The sequence below is a fragment of the Protopterus annectens genome, chromosome 13.part0, assembly GCF_019279795.1.
Source record: "Protopterus annectens isolate FY-2018-M chromosome 13.part0, PAN1.0, whole genome shotgun sequence".
In the NCBI taxonomy this organism is placed as follows: domain Eukaryota; kingdom Metazoa; phylum Chordata; order Ceratodontiformes; family Protopteridae; genus Protopterus; species Protopterus annectens.
Window position 1 is genome coordinate 151,335,965 of NC_056747.1, and position 18,014 is coordinate 151,353,978.

General features: G+C 39.2%; 1 protein-coding gene across 1 annotated transcript in view; it reads right to left on the reverse strand.

Moving 5' to 3' along the window:
* Positions 1-18,014, reverse strand: part of CCHR13.PART0H19orf44 (chromosome chr13.part0 C19orf44 homolog) — an 822,089-nt gene that overhangs the window by 561,853 nt on the left and 242,222 nt on the right. The window contains exon 5 of the mRNA XM_044090741.1: positions 6,203-6,297. Coding sequence (XP_043946676.1) covers positions 6,203-6,297 — 95 coding nt within the window. The remainder of the gene's footprint in view (positions 1-6,202; positions 6,298-18,014) is intronic.

Below are 18,014 nucleotides of genomic sequence, written 5' to 3' on the forward strand. Positions count from 1 at the left end.
TTAACTACAGAAGATAAGGTCACAAGCTGAGAGGCAGCTCGGTTTGCAGCTCCCACAGCTGTAGGATCCTGTAGGGTATCTCCTAGCTCTTTCAGTAGATCCCACTGGAGATGAGTAAAGTGGGACAACTAATTCAGTGACATAAGGGTAAAGGCTAAAGAGTAACTGGCACTCCCTTGGTCAGGAAAGGTTTGTCATCCGGTGATAAACTTATTCGGCCTCCGCGGAACTGGTTGCATAGATTCTAGGGAGCTCCACACCTTTCGACTTACTACACCTAGCAGCGGGTCGAAGGGCGGAGACACCCAAGAGGTGGAGTGTCGGGAATTGAATGCGTCCAGGTACATGGTCTAGTCTTCAAAAGGGGAAAGGGATTTCCAGCCACCCCTCTGCTCGAGGATTTCCAGGGTGTCTGAAAATGAGACATCTTCAGAGGGGGACCATGAGGACCCTTCTGACTCCTCCAAGTCCATGTCCGATGTCAAGGACTCAGAGGAGTCCAAATGCTTCCTCTTCCAAGTCCTCTTCCGAGGGACCTCCACCGAGGTGTGCTCTGGAGAGGTTTCGGAAGGGGGGTTGCCCAAAGGGACGTCCTGGGGCATTGGTTACCTACGCCTGGGAAGAAGGGGTGGTTTGGAGGTGGACACTGGCCTGTGAAGGAGCAACTGGAGCCGAGGGTGGAGCGGTCTGAGAGGACAGCACACTCCTCATCACCTCGAAGGCACCACAATCCCGGCCCGGTAGAGTCTCTGGCTCTGAAGACCCAGGAAATCTCTGAACTGAGGGTGATGGCTTCGAGGCCAATGTAGGTGCTGAACTCACCTGCGCCGAAGCTCCAAGTCAGAGAGTAGGATCCGACAAGGGTCCGATTTCGCTCTGACCCCCGGAGCCGAGGGAGTGTCTACCCCCAGATCCCTTAAGAGAAGGTGGTATTTATGGGATCGGAGCTGATGTCGGACCCGAGAGACCCAGGCTTTTCAGCTCTAATGGTTCCACCACAATGACTTCCATGCACTCCGGCTCCAAACTCAGGTGACTCAAAGGAGGAATTGATGATAGGTTGGACAGTCAGCTCCACTTCCATATGGGCTGGGCTCGATAAAATTTTAGCCAAGGCCGGTGTCCTGAGTAGCCTCTTCACCACCCTCTCCACACTGTCATCCAAAAGGCTCCTGGATGATCGAGCGGAATGGGTGGATGATCGGTGACTGCCCGCCGCAGACTGGAGAAGTAGGGATTTTGGTACAGAATGCACCAGTTCCAAGCAGGGAGACCTGAATCCTTTATGGTTCCTAGATGGTTCCGAAGATACTGATGGAACTGAAGGAGATAAAGCTTGTCAGACCCGATAGCTATTGGATCCAACGAACTTGACAGTTTGTCTTTGCCCTTCGACGGTTCCGAAGCCAGAGCCGATGAAGATGCCAGTTTGGAGGGGTTTGTCAGATTTTCCTGCCAGATTCCCTTCCTTCAATGCCTCAAAAGGCCCTTTCAATAACAGTCTCAAGATTAGCTTATTCTTGTGCTCCTGTAGGACTCTAGAGCTAAAACCATGACAAATGGAACAAGAGTCCTGCAGGTGAACAGCTCGCAAACAGTATACACAGCTAGTATGTCCATCAGTTAGAGACATCTTTTGGGTGTAGGAACCACACTTCTTGAATCTAGAAGGCTTGGATTCTTTCAAAGCTTCCTTAGACATATTCACCACAAACTACAACAACAAGATACTATAACAGAGATAATAGAATGGAAAGAAACACTCAGCCAAAAAACAGACAGCAAAACTTTTTTTTTGGAAAGGGAAAGAAGCGGAAGGAGGAGAGTCTCCAAGTCAAACGACATCTCCTCCAACCGAAAAGATGCCTCTAAGTTAAACGGCTAGCTCCTTAACAGTAGAGAAGGGAAATAAAGTAAAGCCTTCTAATTAAAACGGGCTGAAAGTGTAGGACAAATCCTCTAACTTAAACGAATTTGCAAGTTAGAAAGAGGAGAAAGGGTAGGCCTGAGAGATAAAGAAACGACAGCCTCAACAATAAACAGCAACTAAGAAGGCAGTAGATAGAGAGATAGCCAAACACCAGATTCTACTGACCTACAGAAATAACTATGTTACCAAATAACAATATTTTACAAGGAATAATTAGAAAAAAACAATCTAACTTAGCCTGAGCCAGTCGTCAGCAATCTTGAAGCTTCAAGCGGCAAATGAGATCTGGGTAACTCTCGCTAGGTATGTTGGGATAGGGTCTAACCTTGAGCCAGTGGAAGCTCTCGAGCTTTAGAATGCGGCCAAGTCGGTGCCAAGGATCAGCTCCGAACCCAACTAGCAAGAAGGAAGACAAGATAGGGACAACATAACATCAAAAGTTACTCAGGACAAGCTAAAAGTTTTACTGCAAAGTGCTAGGAGCCTCAACAAGAAATTGCAATCCCTGGACGCTCACCTAATCCCGGAGAATGGTGACATATGTGTAGTTACTGAAACATGGTTCAAAGCCACAGAAAGCAGTCCATCAGTGTGCACGCTATAATGTCTTTCATAAATTCTGACTAACCACTGAACATGAAAGAGTAAAAGGCAGAGGTGTATCTATCTACATAAAGGATACGCACACCTCAAGGCTGGTCAAAGAATATGACATGCTTGAGCTGCTCCATGTCCAACTAACCATGGGAAAAATCCATTCCCATATTCTTGTAAGCTACAGGTCTCCCACTGTGAACCAGGAAACCCATACATCATACCTGAAGTTACTAGAATCACTCACTATCCAGCCCAGTGCCATACTCATGAGTGAATTTAACTACCCCTCCATTAATTGGGAGGCATACACGACCACTAACATGCAGACCCAAAGATTTCTTGACTTTGTAAATTCAAATGCCTTGGAGCAGCTAATCTACATTCCCACTAGGGGAATACATATCCTAGATCTGGTACTCACAAATATGGGAGAGTTCTGTATCCCCCCAATGTGATGCTCTCACTGGTAAGATCAGATCACAAATTGGTCTTCCTCGAATTAAAGATAAAGCTAGACACCCCCACCTAACCCCCAAAACTTTAAGAACTTCTCTAAATTTAATTACCTCTATAAAGGGATGACATAACTAGTTTCCAAGCTCCCCCAAATACAGAAAACACAGAAACCTATGCAGAGGCATGCACAAAAGCCCTGCATGAATATATCAACAACTACAAAGAAATGGCAGTACCAGACCAAAATAATCCCAGGTCAAACCGCAAAAACAAGTCACCCTGGTGGACTCCTGGCATTAATAGGTTGTACAACAAAAGAAAGAAACCTCTGTCAAAAAATAAGAGGGAGTATGCACAACAGAATAGTAAGTCACTCATTAGTCTAAAGAAGTGATTCAGGAAGCTAGTCAAGTCTCTGAAAGTAGAAATTGCAGTAAAAACAGCCTCCAAATCTAAGGATAACCATAAGGCATTTTTCAGTTATGTCCATGATCTTAAGGGCAATACCCAATAATGTGCGGAATTAGCTGTAGATGGAATCACCTATACTCAGCTGGAAGACATAGCAAATCTGCTGGCTGATAAATTCAGCCCCAGTTTCACGTCCACATCACCCTCAGTTCTCACCCAAGAAATACCCTCCACCACTCCACTGCCAATTATCACCAAAGAACAGGATGCCACTGTGCACTCTAAAGCAAAAAAAAAAAAAAAACTGCTTCAGTGGGCCCTGACAATTTACCTGGTTGCCTCTTAAATAGTTTAAATCAGAACTTGTTATGTCCATTAGGACTTCAATTTAACCACAACCTCCAGACTGGCTTGGTCACAATAGAGAGGAGGCCAGCTACAGTAATACTGCTACATAAAGGGGGACTATCTACTGATCTACAAAATTACAGATCCATAAGTTTGACTAGGCTTAAATGTAAGGCCTTGGAAAGAATAACCAAGGACCTGATAAATAATGACAAAGGAGACCTCCAGTCACTGGACCCATCCAAATTTGGCTTTTTCAAGGCAGGTCATGCCTACTGAATCTGGTGGATTTCTTTGAGAAAGTCACTAAGGCCATGGAATACATTCTGCCCACCTTGACCTGGCCAAGGCATCTGACATAATTCCCCACTCAGGTATTATAAATAAACTCACAAAATTGGGCATGAATCCCTATATCACCAGATGGATAGCCAACTGGCTCATGGACAAGACACATGGTTAAAGTGGGTGAATCCAGATCCAGCAAGAGGCCAGTTACTAGTGGTGTGTCACAGGGATCAGTACTGGGACCACTCTTGTTCGGAATACACTTCTCTGAAGTCAAGGCAAATGTGGAAGGCCTCTGGGTGACAAAGTCTGCAGATGACTGCAAGCTGGGGACAATCAATGAATTCCCACAGTGGTGTAGATATCTTTCAGGAGGGTCTAGATCAGGCAAATGATTGGTGCCAGAACCATGGCCTAAGACTAAATGCAAAAAAAAAGTATTAATATACTCTTTGGGAAATCAAATACCAATACAAATTACAACATCAATAGCACACCTCTAAGAGTAGACTCAGAGGTGACAGCTCTAAGTATACAGATAGACAGTAGCCTGAACTTTGACTGACATGTGTCCACAGTGATGATGAAATCCTTTTATGTGGCACAACTTGTACGTAAGGTAGGGCATCCAGATCCGAGGAAATTATAGTCTCACTGTACTCAGCTCTTATTAGACCAATAATCGAGTACAGTGCACCATTTGGCACATACTTCACTAGACACTTACAGCAGGTAGCATGACCTCAGAGGCTCCTCACAATTAAAATACAGGGTATAAACAATATGAACTGTGCAGATACACTAAAAGCCCTATTCCTTTACTCCTTCTCTTACCGACTATTAAGGGGTGACCTATGCCTGAACTACAAGGACTCACAAATCCAGCCCTGTTGGAGGTGCTACACATCTGCAAGTCAAACAGCACGAGGGTCACCCGATCTAGGGATTTAAACTTAGTCAGCGATTCAAACAAAACATGCTGGAAAGATGGATATTTGTCTCAGAGACTGCCCCTTCTTTGGAACAGGCTTCCTACTCCATTAAACAGAGCCCTTCTCTGGCCCTCTTCAAATGCAGTTAGGATCAATGGATGTGGAATTGCAAATTCACACTTGGGATAATGCCTATGTCCCTTATGGACATGGGCAATCTGTAAGATACTCAAAGCACAGACACGAATCCAGGCCATCCTCTTGCCCCTAGGGGCCATATATTGGGTAAAATTGAGTTACACTGGCTAAGTTTGTAACAGCCCTTAAGCCATTAGCCTATTAATCTTCTATTAACCTATAAACTGTGTGTACTGCACTCATTATCCCTAACAGTAACTATATGAAAAAGAACAATAGCCCCTATCAGTTATAAACACTAATAAAACCATATTAATACAGAAATAAATTGCATGCAGAGTTGTTTAACATACGCACTAAGCAAAGGGAATTTAATGTTTTATTACTCTTGAATGTTAAGGTGTGGCACAGCCTGAGAGGGGGAGATCTTAACAAAGAATGACAATACTGATTTATCATAGCAGACTTTAAATATTGTCCCAAAACGTATCATGGAGTTCTTGCTCATACACTTTAGTGCCCCCTTCCTTCTTATATATCTGCAAACACATCACCCGTTCTCACTTCTCCTGTCCAACAACTACACCTTACCCTTGATTCCTGTTCTTCTTAAGTTAACCATTCCACATATTGCTCCTACTACTCACGTTCTCCCTTCTTTTCTTTACGTGTTTCCATGCCTCCTTATCCACATTAGCTTGTCTCTCCATTTCCTACTCTGATTTTCTGTCCTACCTACTACTTTTTAGCCCACATATAATAAACATTCCCATACAGGCTCTGTCATCTCTAGATTATTATGCTGTTTGACATATTATCACTATAATTATATATGTCATAACCAATCATAGTTAAACTGTTTTCAACACTTTTTTGTCTACTACAGTTGCATTATCAAATCAATATCAATCTTAAGTGTTTTTTGCCAGTGTAAATTATTCCTGTTGGTATTCCCATATGCTTGTTACACTCATTGTACTATTTTTGCCTTTCTACTGCCAAGTGACCTGGGTTGTGTTTGAAATGGTCGTTTGACCAGCATACTTATCCATTTAACAAACCAATAAATAGATATGTTTAGCTGTAATAAAAAATGTCTTACCATATCCTGTGACAAGTTTCTTCCGGACTTTCTCTCTGCAGGCTGGCGGGAGTCAGGTACCAACTCATCAAGAGACAAAATGTTTGGTCTGAAATCTGCAAAATATAACACTGGCATTAAATCGCTCCAACTGCTTATAATTTTACTGCTCTGTATCTTTTTCTTATGTTTTAATCCACTTGTTTATGCCTATGGAGTGAAACAGAGGTAGAAAAGCAAAGGAAAGAAAAATATGCTTCGGTATACCACCCCATGCTAAATCTCAGTCCAGCAAGAGATGCTTAAAAACAGTAAAAGGCACCTCACTCAAAAAACAGCTGTCACAATCCAGTATAGAAATCTGTAATACTCAGTGGGCCAAGCATCTTCAATTTTTCAGTTCCTACACTTACATTCCATTAAAGCAATATTTTTCTCTGATCAGCTTTACTTGTTTTTCCTTTTTATACCAACTAATCTTCTACTTAAGTGCTCTGTCTGCGAAATAATGTTTTCTAATGAAACTAAGATAGAATTATGATGAAATTAAGATAACATTATGAGTTATGGCTAGGTAATCCAAAATGCAAGAATAAAGACTGTGCATGAATACACTAGAAAAACACTTTAATGAATATATAATTTCAAAGAAAGTGCTGCTGAGGGACAAACTCATCATGAAGTACAGTAATGTAGTTATTCACCAAGTAGTTAATGAAACATTCACCAAAGGCAGATGTCAGTCCTTGGCCAGCATGTTCAGTAGCTGGATGTTCCCTAAGAGCATAAGGATACATTCTGAAACCTAGCCATTAGAAGGCTGCCTGGTTAGCAAGTCATTCATGCCTTTTTTGTCATGAAACACACAAACAAGGAGGCAATACCAACAGATGTTGTTAGGGTAGGCTAAAGAATAGAAGTTAAATATATAAAGCAAAGCAGAACAGTTCAAATCCACAAACAGTACAACTTGCGTACTGCTCACTTACTACTTGCATATAACATATATAAGCCACAACTATATAAGCAGACTTCAAGAAATCAGAGTTAGAAAAGTGGACTAGTGATGAAGCCCAAGGACAGGATGATGTCTACCAGGCCAGTATGCACATAGTAACTTGGAGTAGCGTGGGGAGTCTATGCAGCATTAATGATCTTGTAAGTCCTATACTTACAGATATGGCACATTAACACACAACTACTCTATGTACAATTCAAGGATCACTGCTGCAGGATTCAGTTACAAGTATCAGAAGAACACAATGTATTGCAACTTACAGACTCCCTTATAGCATCCAATGCAGGACTGCAGATACAAATCCAGCGTTACCCTAATCTTGGAAGCCACTCTGTAATGCTTTGAGAAAGTGTGGATGGTTGACCTTAGAAAGGCAGACAATATGCAGGGAGGTCATTGAGAGGGAGCTGGGTTCCCTGTGAGAGAATAAAAAGTTGGGACCAAAGGGCTTGCAATCCCAGATCTTCAAAACTTTGACTAATGTGCCAGCAGTTCTCCTTACCAAGGTTTTCAACAGAATACAGGCCACTGAAAAAGTGCCTAAGGGCTTTAGGCAGCAACAACAGTACCTTTTTATGAGGGAGCAACAGGAACATTCCAGGGAACTACAGGTTTGTTAGTTTAAGTGCAGTGGCAGGAAAAGTCATGGAAAGACCATGGAAAGAAAGACTGTTTTTTTTTCCTCCTAGAAGGCAACAAGTGCAACACAGCAACCAGCTTAAGCTCATGGACAAAAGAAACTGTCAGACAAACCTGATCCAGTTCTATTACTGTATTACAACAGAACAACAACAAGGAAGTATAGGTAAATGTGATCTACATGGACTTTAGCAAAGCCATATACTGTGTCTCACAGGAGCTGATACAAAAACTGAAGGGTCGAGGTAAGTCTAAAATGAAGGAACTCAACTGCTGCATGGTTAAACTGTATGACACAGAGGGCTGTGTTGACGAAGAGAATTGCAAGAATGAGGAAACTGAGTAGCTAAGTATTGTACAGTGTGTTTCTGAGTCAATGTGACCATTTCAGATATACCTGAGGGACAGAGAACAGAACCAATCTCTTTGCAGAGGACACCAAGTTGGGAACAGTAGCTCCAGTCTGAATCATTCTCATTATAGTGATTAGTTATTTAAGCAGCTAACAATAAATGACAAAACTGAACAATGTAGTAAAGACAATATGATACATAATTGTAAATATAAAGAGAATTAAATATGCACTGGGACTATTCTCACTTAAAATGTGATTAACAATAAACATAAATGAACAGTTTCTAAAGAAACAATACAACAATATGATGAAAAAGAGTCCCAAAAATAAACTGCTGTGACAAAATTAAGATGAGCAAACTGTCCAGAAAACAGTAGTATCAGACATTTTCCACAAACCAGCAAAGTCCAGATAAAACAGAAGTAAGAAAATCAAAAACAGCAACATGGAGTAACAAAAAGGGACCAATAACATTCAAATGAAGCAAAGCAATTTGCCCATTGCAACAGCTAAAACATGCACATTTTGAAAAGAACATTTAAAAAGGTCATCCATAGAACTTGAACCACAGTAAAAGTTCCAACTATTCTGGGTAAGCTAGTAAGGAACAAAGCAGAAACAATCCCTTTTTGTATCAGAGCACCAACAGCCACAAAACCATGGGACACAACTCTCCATGCTCAAACAATGATGTCCAAACTGTCAGCAAACATACATAAAACGATTCACACAGATTAATATTTAGTACAGCAAAATGAATCTTGCTTAAATGTTGGTAACTGATGGAAACAATACAAAAATGCAAAGATGAACACATTTTTAATGTATTTATTTGAATTATTTATTTGAATTTGTTAACTGGGCTAGAACAGTGATCACCTATGACCAATTTTAGCCTCAGGCCAGAGTGATATAAGAAACAAAGCACTTGTTGAGCAAGTCACGTAGAGTAAGTATTGAAGGAAAACTAAAAGTAACAATGTAGAAATATATCATATATAATAAGAATGCACAGAAAAAATATAATACATATGTACACTATGTACAAAATAAGTGATTGAAAAAGATAAACCATGCTGAAATCTTGGCCTCCTAGAAAATGTTCAGTGGTAATGCTTAAGTCCAGCTTCAGCACAAAGAGTACTCACAATAGACAGAAACACTGGACATCAAATGTAATAACTACTGTAAAATATTAAATGTCTTCCAACTTCCATAAAGAGAGAACAGCCCAGCCAATTTACAAAAGATAAAGCTGAAAAGTGTAGTAGAATTCTGGGACTGGCAAACACCCATCTCCATACTGCAGAGGCACAGTCTGCAAGATACTCAAATTTACTATTTGACAGCAGTGAGAGGTGGGAAGAAGCTAAGGAATGATTACAGCTGACCATGCAGACCAAAAGGTGACAGTTAAAACAAATACAAAGTACTACACCTGGCCACAACAACTATGGTGTGAAACACCAGCTTGGAGAAATGGAAACTGTGGCAAAAGAGCAAGAAAGGGATTTGGAAGTCTTGATTATATCTGGACAGAAAATAACTATGTCCAAACAATGATGTCCAAATTGTCACCAAACACTACATATATAAAATGAAAAAGATTCCCAAAGATGTGTACATTGTCAATAGCATTTACACAACATGATTCTTCTGTCTCAGTCTAAAAGAATGTGGAGTATTTTGATGCAGAGAAAGAGTTTCAATAAGGTTCTGAATGATACGAAAGACATAAGACAACATAAGAACAAACAAGAAGGAGCTACACAGATGGCAAAAGAACCAGCTGATCAGAAAGAGAAGCACAATCGTATGACTACAGCCTTGGTGGCAGAGGATACACAAAAAAAAAGCATCAGAACCAGAAATGAGGACAGAACTGCTAATGTAGCAAACAGCAGGGGACAAAAAGTTAGTAAAGTGAGATGAGACCAAGAAAATGTTTGTACTGTAGGCTAGAGGCTGCCTTCCCTACTAGGGATTAATACTGGAGTATAGGCAATGAGAAAGGATAGCATTAAATTTAATAGGGTCTTACTAAATCTAGGTAATGTGGTTTCTACATCTCCGCTCAAGAGAACATTTCTTTAGTTACAGGAATATTCTTCCCCATCATTTCTGACAAAGTACCCTGTAAGGAATTTTTAAAATCTACCCCCCACCAAAAAAAAAAAAAAACATATTCCCAAGTACTCATCTCTTTCCCATCACACCTCCAAGTGCTGTTTAACTGTTAAAACTTCTCTGAGGCCAACTTGCGATATAAAATACCTAATGAAACTCTTCCAAGGAAGAATCCTAAACGTTCTAGACTTTGTTGCATCCTCAGGATCCATATAAATGTCCTCCCATTGTTATTTTTTAAACACCTCTATTGAATTATCACTTGTGAGAGAGGCATGAAAGCAATCAAACCATATTAACAAGTTCACATTAAGAAATAATATATATCACATATATTGTTTTATACCAAATAATGAAAAGAACATTACATAAATTGTTCAATTCCTGCCTTTTCTTAAACCTTGTTACTCCTCCAAAATATTTTTCTGTATGTACTTTCCCACAATTTCCACTTTTTTTCTGTGTAATTTACTCCTGAACTTTTTGTAAAGATCCCACTACCTATTCTATTATCTCGGTTACAAGATTTAGATTTCTATTTTCTAGTAATTGTTTTTTTTGAAACCACCAGAATTAAACTTAACAAAGCCTTATTACGTCTAGGCAATGCAGATCCTGTATCCCAGCTCAATACAATAATTTCCTTAGTTACACTCATTTATTTTCCCAGTATTCCTGACAGAGTACTCTGTAGGGGAATTTTAAAGTCTGCCAACTCATCACACTAGAAGAGCATATGCTCACAGGTACCTCTTTTTTTCCCCCATTACCCCTCCAATATTTACCATCTACCTAAGTAAAAATTCTTCGGTGTCTACTTGGGGTATGAAAATATCTGTGCAAACACTTCCATGTTAAATTCTTCGGTGTCTACTTGGGGTATGAAAATATCTGTGCAAACACTTCCATGCTAAATCTTCTAGACTGTGTTGCAAATTTGCGAGCTATACATATGTACTCCCATTAGCAGCGGTGGTGCAGCGGTAGCATTGTCACCTCACAGCAAGAGGTTCTCCCGTTCGATTCTCGGCTGGAGTGCCTTCTGTGTGGAGTCTGCATGCCCTCCTCACGGTCGAGTGGCGTTCGAAAGACATGCGTGAATGGGCGTGCCTTCGTTGAAGTTTGGGCGTTGAGCTGGCACCTCGGCACCGTAAAAATCTACTGCCACTCATTAGCGGACCGGAGTTCCACAGTGGCGAAGCCAAAAGAAGAACAACATATGTACTCCCATTTTTTTTTTTTTTTGTGAATTGCTAATTTAATCTCTTTTCCCAGTGTTTTCTAATCTCCACTAATTGATTCCCTGATACGGAAGGCAGCCTCAAGCCTGCAGTCCGTATGTCTTCTTAGCCTCTTTTCATTCTATTACCTTTCCCTCTCTAGTTATTTTCTACCAATACCTTGGTTCCTTTGCCAGTTTTTAAATTCCAGCCCCCTCTTGCCTATTCTCTGTACCCCTAACAGCAGTCGTCTCTATCGACAAAATTTCCTTTCATAATTCTTCTGTTGGCTTAGTTCTTAAAATAGTGTCAGCAAATTTAAGAATATAATATAATACTCTGTATGGTTGTTGTTATTCTCCTTACTTCCTGAATTTCCCTCTCTGCTACATCATCATCCCTTTCCAGCTTGAATTATAGCTTTTTGCTTGTATTAAATGTCTAGCTTTAAAATATCCCATCAAATCATGTAATCCTAATCTACCTTATTCTATTGGCAATATCAACATATCCCACTTAACCCTTGCCCCACCCCCGATAAAATTCTTCAACTCTAATTAATTACTACCTACAACTTCTTCTCTGGTTGAAAAATGTGCCTGACCTATATATAATACTAAAGGAACTAAAAACATTTTCACTGTTTGTATCTTGCTATCCATGTCCATAAACAAGACCTTCCAGTTGCTCAGTTTTTGTATTATCTATTAAGTCTCTTCCCACATATCCGTAGCTGCCATAACAGAATCATTTTTAATCCATACTCCTAAATACTTTATTTTTCCCCATATATATGGGTATTGCTGGACCAATTCATGTGCGGATACATAGTTTACAGCTATAGTCTTTGTTTTATCTTCATTAACTTTACATCCCAAAAAAACTTGAAACTGTCTCAAGATGATCCACAACAATGAGATGTCCTTTTCTGGTTTTATCAGGTATAAAATAATATTGCCAGCAAATAAAGCCAACTTTTCTTGATTACCATAGCAGTTAAGTCCTTGAATTGCTGAGTCCCTTATTTTCTTTACCAATGGCTCTGAATATACAGCAAATACCAAAGGGAGAAGAGGACGCCCCTGTCTGGTTCATCTATTCAGACACAAATTGTCAGAAAGGTACTCTTTAATTTTGGCCTAAATCATTCTTATAGCCTCCTAATTAACCCTGGTATTTTAACAAAGTGCAAATGCTTCCACTGCCCTACTCATAAAATTCCAGCATATTCTGTGGAATGCTTTCTCTGCATCACGATACAACAACAGCAGCAGTATTTTCTTACGCTCTGTTTCTCTCTGGATCATTACTGTTCCATTAATGTTGTTAAATGTTTGTCTGTCCTCCACAAAACCACAATGTTCTATATCTATCAATTCTTCAACACCTTTGCCATTCTTTTTACCATTATACACACAAACAATTTATAATCCTGTTTTAAAATTGAAATGGGCCTATATGAAGCCTGGTTTGATTGGTCTTTACTGTCTTTAGGTATTACAGCCACCACTGCTTTTTTTTTTCAGGATTAGAGCTTCTTCTCCTTTTAAAATACCGTTAAACAAAATCTTCCAGATCTTTATCACTTTCTTTTCTCCTAGCTTCCAAACCTCCACAGGAATACCATCCATTCCTGGAGACTTTCCTACAGATTGACTGTACATCATAGTTTTGTCTCATCTTCTCCTTTCTTAGCTGTCAATTATTTTTTCCCTAGCTGTCAATTATTGAGCCTCATCTACCTCTAATCTAGGCATACTTAAGTCCCATTTGTGCTCTTTCTTGATTTCCACATTTCTCTGCTTTATATAAATTCTCATAAAATGTCCAAAATATCTCTAATACTTCTACAGAGTTTCAGGTTACTTTTCTTGTTATAGGTTCCCTAAGTTTGGCAACAACCCTTGCCACTTTTAAGGTGTTGTGCATAAAACATTTTTGTGCTCTGTTGTTATTATCCAAAACAGCTGCTTAACCGCAATCTTTCTAAACTATTATCCAGATACTCCTCATTTTCTCTTTAGAACTCTGCAATTGTGACTCTTTTTGCTCTGTGAGATTCCCCTTATTCTGCAATACTTTAACCTTTGTCAGACCCTCTGAATAATACTTAATCGTATCTCTTTTTCTTTTATTTCTACCCTAATCTTAAACTCCACTTCCATTATATCACACTCACTAGCTATAATTTTATTGTCCCTAATAACTCACATATAATTTGCACTACCCATCTTTAACATGTAGGTGGGGAAGCACTAGTGTCACATTTTTACTCTACCCTACATTTTTATCTTAATTATTCTTGGCACATGATCTGAAATAATTATTGGAAGTGTGTCGAAGCTTTCAATTAAATGCACATGTTCCTGTGAAATATAATTTCTAAGTAGTCTGGCCCAGTTACTGTACCTTGGGACACAATATGCAAATTCTCTCAATAGGGCTCTATATTAAAAGACTGAATGTTCACAACCACGAATACGACAACAGAGACACAAACGCCGAACTGCTAAAGGAGTGAAACACGTAAACATCGAAAATCGGAACGCTGAACGTATTTCCTTGGCCAGCAGGGTGATCGTGGGGAAGAGGAAATATATCTTTTTCCCCACTGTAGTCCGATCTTGGAGTTGGTACATTTAAGTAGGGGGGCTGTGGGGGGGGGGGCGCAGCCTCCCTGCAACAGTGTGTTTAGTGAAGTTTGTTTACGTAGGTTTTCCTTAACTGCATGGCATTGTTGTTTTTGGAAATGTGTTCAGCGTTCTGCTTTTCGATGTTTACATCTTTCGCTTTTTTAGCAGTTTGGCATTTATGTGTCGCTGTTGTTGTATTCGCGGTTGTGAATGTTTGGTCCCTTAATACAGACCCTTCAATAGTTACCACTACTGAAGCTAGTGAGTGGGATAAAATTAAAGTTGAGTTTAAAAATATGGTGGAAATAAAAGATAGAGATATATAGTTAAGAAGTAACAAGAAATATTTAGAGGAACTGACAAATGTTAAAGTACTGCAAAATTGGGAGAATCTCACAGAACAAGAGGAGGAGTAATTGCAGAATGCTAAGCAGAAAATAAAAGTATTACCTTGATAATATGCATGAGTTTAGAAAGATTGCTGTTAAGCAACTGTTTTTGATAACACCACAGCACAAAAACTTTTAGCGTAACGACTCAGGCAACAGAAAGTAGAAAGGGTTGTTGCCAAGCTTAGGAAGCCTATAACAAGGAAGATAAGAAGAGATCCTGTAGAGGTACTGAAATATTTCCGAAATTTTATGAAAGTCTGTATAAACCAATGAAATATGGAGATCCAGAAAAGGTAGAAATTTAAATGTTTATAGAGGAATTCAGTATGACAAGGTTTCTGGCAGATGAGGCTCAATTACTAACAGGATAGGAGGAGATAAGATAAAAATGGTGATGTATAACCAATTCACAGGAAAGCCCCTAGGAATAGATGATATTCCTGTGGAAGTTTGGAAGCTAGGAGGGAAAAAACTGATAAAGACCTGAAAGGTTTTATTTAACAGTATTCTAACAGGAGGAGAAGCACCAACATCCTGGAAGAAAGCGGTCAAGCCTGTAATACTCAAGACCCATTAGATCTAGCTTCATACAGGCACATTATAATCCTAAACTGTGATTATAAAGTGTTTATGTCTATAATAACTAAAAGAATGGCAAAGGTGATACTAAAATTGATAGATATGGATCAATGTGGTTTTGTGGAGGGAAGGCAAACATTTGACAACATTAACAGAACAATGATGATCCAGAGGGAAGCTAAATGTAAGAAAATATGACTGTTGTTGGTAGGTCTTGATGCAGAGAAGCCATTTGACAAAATAAGCTGGGAGTTTAGGTTCAGGGTAATGGAAGCATTTGCATTCCCTGATAAAAATATAAGGTTGATTAGAAAGATATACAAGAGATCTGAGGCGAAAATTAAAGTGGGTGGGTTCCTCTCTGATAATTTCTGTTTGAGCAGAGGAACCAGGCAGGGGTGTCCTCTTTCCCCTTTGTATATCTGCACTATATTTAAACCCATTGGCAAAGAAAATAAGAGACTCATAAATTCAAGGATATAACTAGTATGGTAGTCAAGAAGAGCTGTCTCTATTTGCAGATGATAGAAGCTGCAGTGGTGCAGCGGTTAGCGTTGTCGCCTCACAGCAAGAGGTTCTTATGTTCGATTCTCGGCTGGAGTGCCTTCTGTGTGTAGTCTGCATGTCCTCCATGCAGTTGACTGTGTTTTAAAGACATGCAGGTACATGCATATGTGCGCCTTCTGTAAAGGTTGGGCGCCGGGCTGGCAACTTGACACCGTAAAAACACCACTGCCAATCAATCTGCAGACTGGTGATCCTCTGTGGCGACCCATAACCAGGAAAAGCTGAAAGACATTGTTTTTTTTTTTTTTTTTTTTTATTATTATTATTATTATTATTTCATACCTGATAAAACCAGAAAAGGACATTGCAGTGTTGTGGAACATTTTGAGACAGATTCAAATCTTTTTTTGGGATACAAAATTAATTAAGCTAAATCAAAGGTAATAGCTGTAAATTCTGTACCCACACAGAAGAATTGAGACATGATAAAATGAAGTCCATAGACTGTGGATTAAAAGGATTCTGGTGGGGCAGCTAAGGATATGTGGGAAGAGACTAAACAAAGGATAATACAAAAACAAAAAAACTGGAAGCTCTGTTATATGGATATGTATAGTAAGATACAAGCAGTTAAAATGTTTTTACTCCCTTTAGTCTTATACACAGGTCAGGCATATTTTTATCAACCAGAGGAGAAGTTGTGGATAGCAGTTAATAAACAGCTGAAGGATTTTATCTGCCAGTGGAAGAAAGATGTCAAGAGTCGAGTGGGATAAGCCAATTATTCCAAATAAACAATGCAGTTTGGGATTACCTGATTTGAAGGAGTATTTCTAAGCTACACAGTTAAGGCTCCTAAACACAGCACAAGCAGAAACTTATAACTCATAGTGGAAAGGGATGATGATGAAATGGGGCGGGGGGGCTCACGAAACAAGGAGAGACTGGGATTTTGGATGCAGATCCTTAAGGAGAATAAAAATAACCATAGAGAATATTATATTCGTAAAGTAGAAACAAATATTCTAAGCAAACACGAGAATGAAGAAAGGATATTCTGCCGATAGGGATGACTGCAATAAGGGATACAGACAACAGGCAAGAAAGGGGTGAAATTTATTGGAGAAAACTGGCAAAGGAACCAAACTATTGGTTGCAAATAATTAGAGAGGGGGGATACACATACGTTTCTCAAATATGCAATAAAGTCTAAAAGATTTAGGATCTTTGCTTGGAAGTGTTTACATAGGTATTTTTATACCCCAGGTAGACTCTAAAGAATTTTTCCTCAAGTAAACAGCAAATGTTGGAGGTGTTGTGGGAAAGAAAGAGGTAAATGCGAACATATTTTCTGGGAGTGTTATGAGTTGACAGACTTTAAAGATTCCTTGCAGACTGCTCTGTCAGAGATACAGGGTGAGCAATTTGGTGTAACTAAGGAAAGGATTTTTATTTTAGGCTATGATACAGAATCGGAATTGCCTAGACATACTAAGGCCACACTGAGCCTAATTATGGTGGCTGCCAAAAAAGCAATTATTAGAAAATGAAAATCAAAGTCTAAACCAACTTTACTAGAAGCAGTGAATACAATAACAGAGATAAAACAACTGAAATTGGGATCTTTAGAAAAGGGTAGTAGAAAATTACACAGAAAAAATGGGAATTATGGGAACAATACACGCAGATGAGAAACAAGGTTTAAAAGAAGGTAGGATTTCAATGAGTTATGTAATGTCTGACAATGACTGGATAAATTATAAGTGATGTATAATGTTTGCAACTAAAACTGTGTCAATATGGTTTGTTTTCATTTATATAACTGCATGATTGCCTATGTCATGCATGATAACTTAATAAAGATGTTTCTGGTTTAAAAAAAAGAGTTCCCACTACTGAATTCACATCTTCTATACAAAATATTTTCATAAATTTCTCCAGAAATCTATCCCTCTTTCATTTTGTTTGCTTCTAGGTCCCCCAGATACATCCTCACTGTTGCAAATCAAATTCTAGTCCCCAACTATAAGGACTATTCCCTGCTGAAAGCTGATTATTTCTCCCAAAATTTCTGAAGCTCAATAATTCCCTTTCCAGTAGTCCCTTAGTACTACAAATCTACCATTATCTTTTTTTCTACTTCTATCACTACTGGAGTTTCTATAGCAATTAGTATAACTACTCTCTTTTTCATTTATCCCTGGTACTCTGAATATCCCTCCTGATATCCTTTCTTTATCAAATTCACATGCTCATTTCTTTTCAGCTGTGTAGCATTGCTATTTGCACTCTGCAGGTCTTATAAAATTCAGTACCCTTTATGTTTTTGTCTATACCTATGAGGCCAGTCATGTTCCAAAATA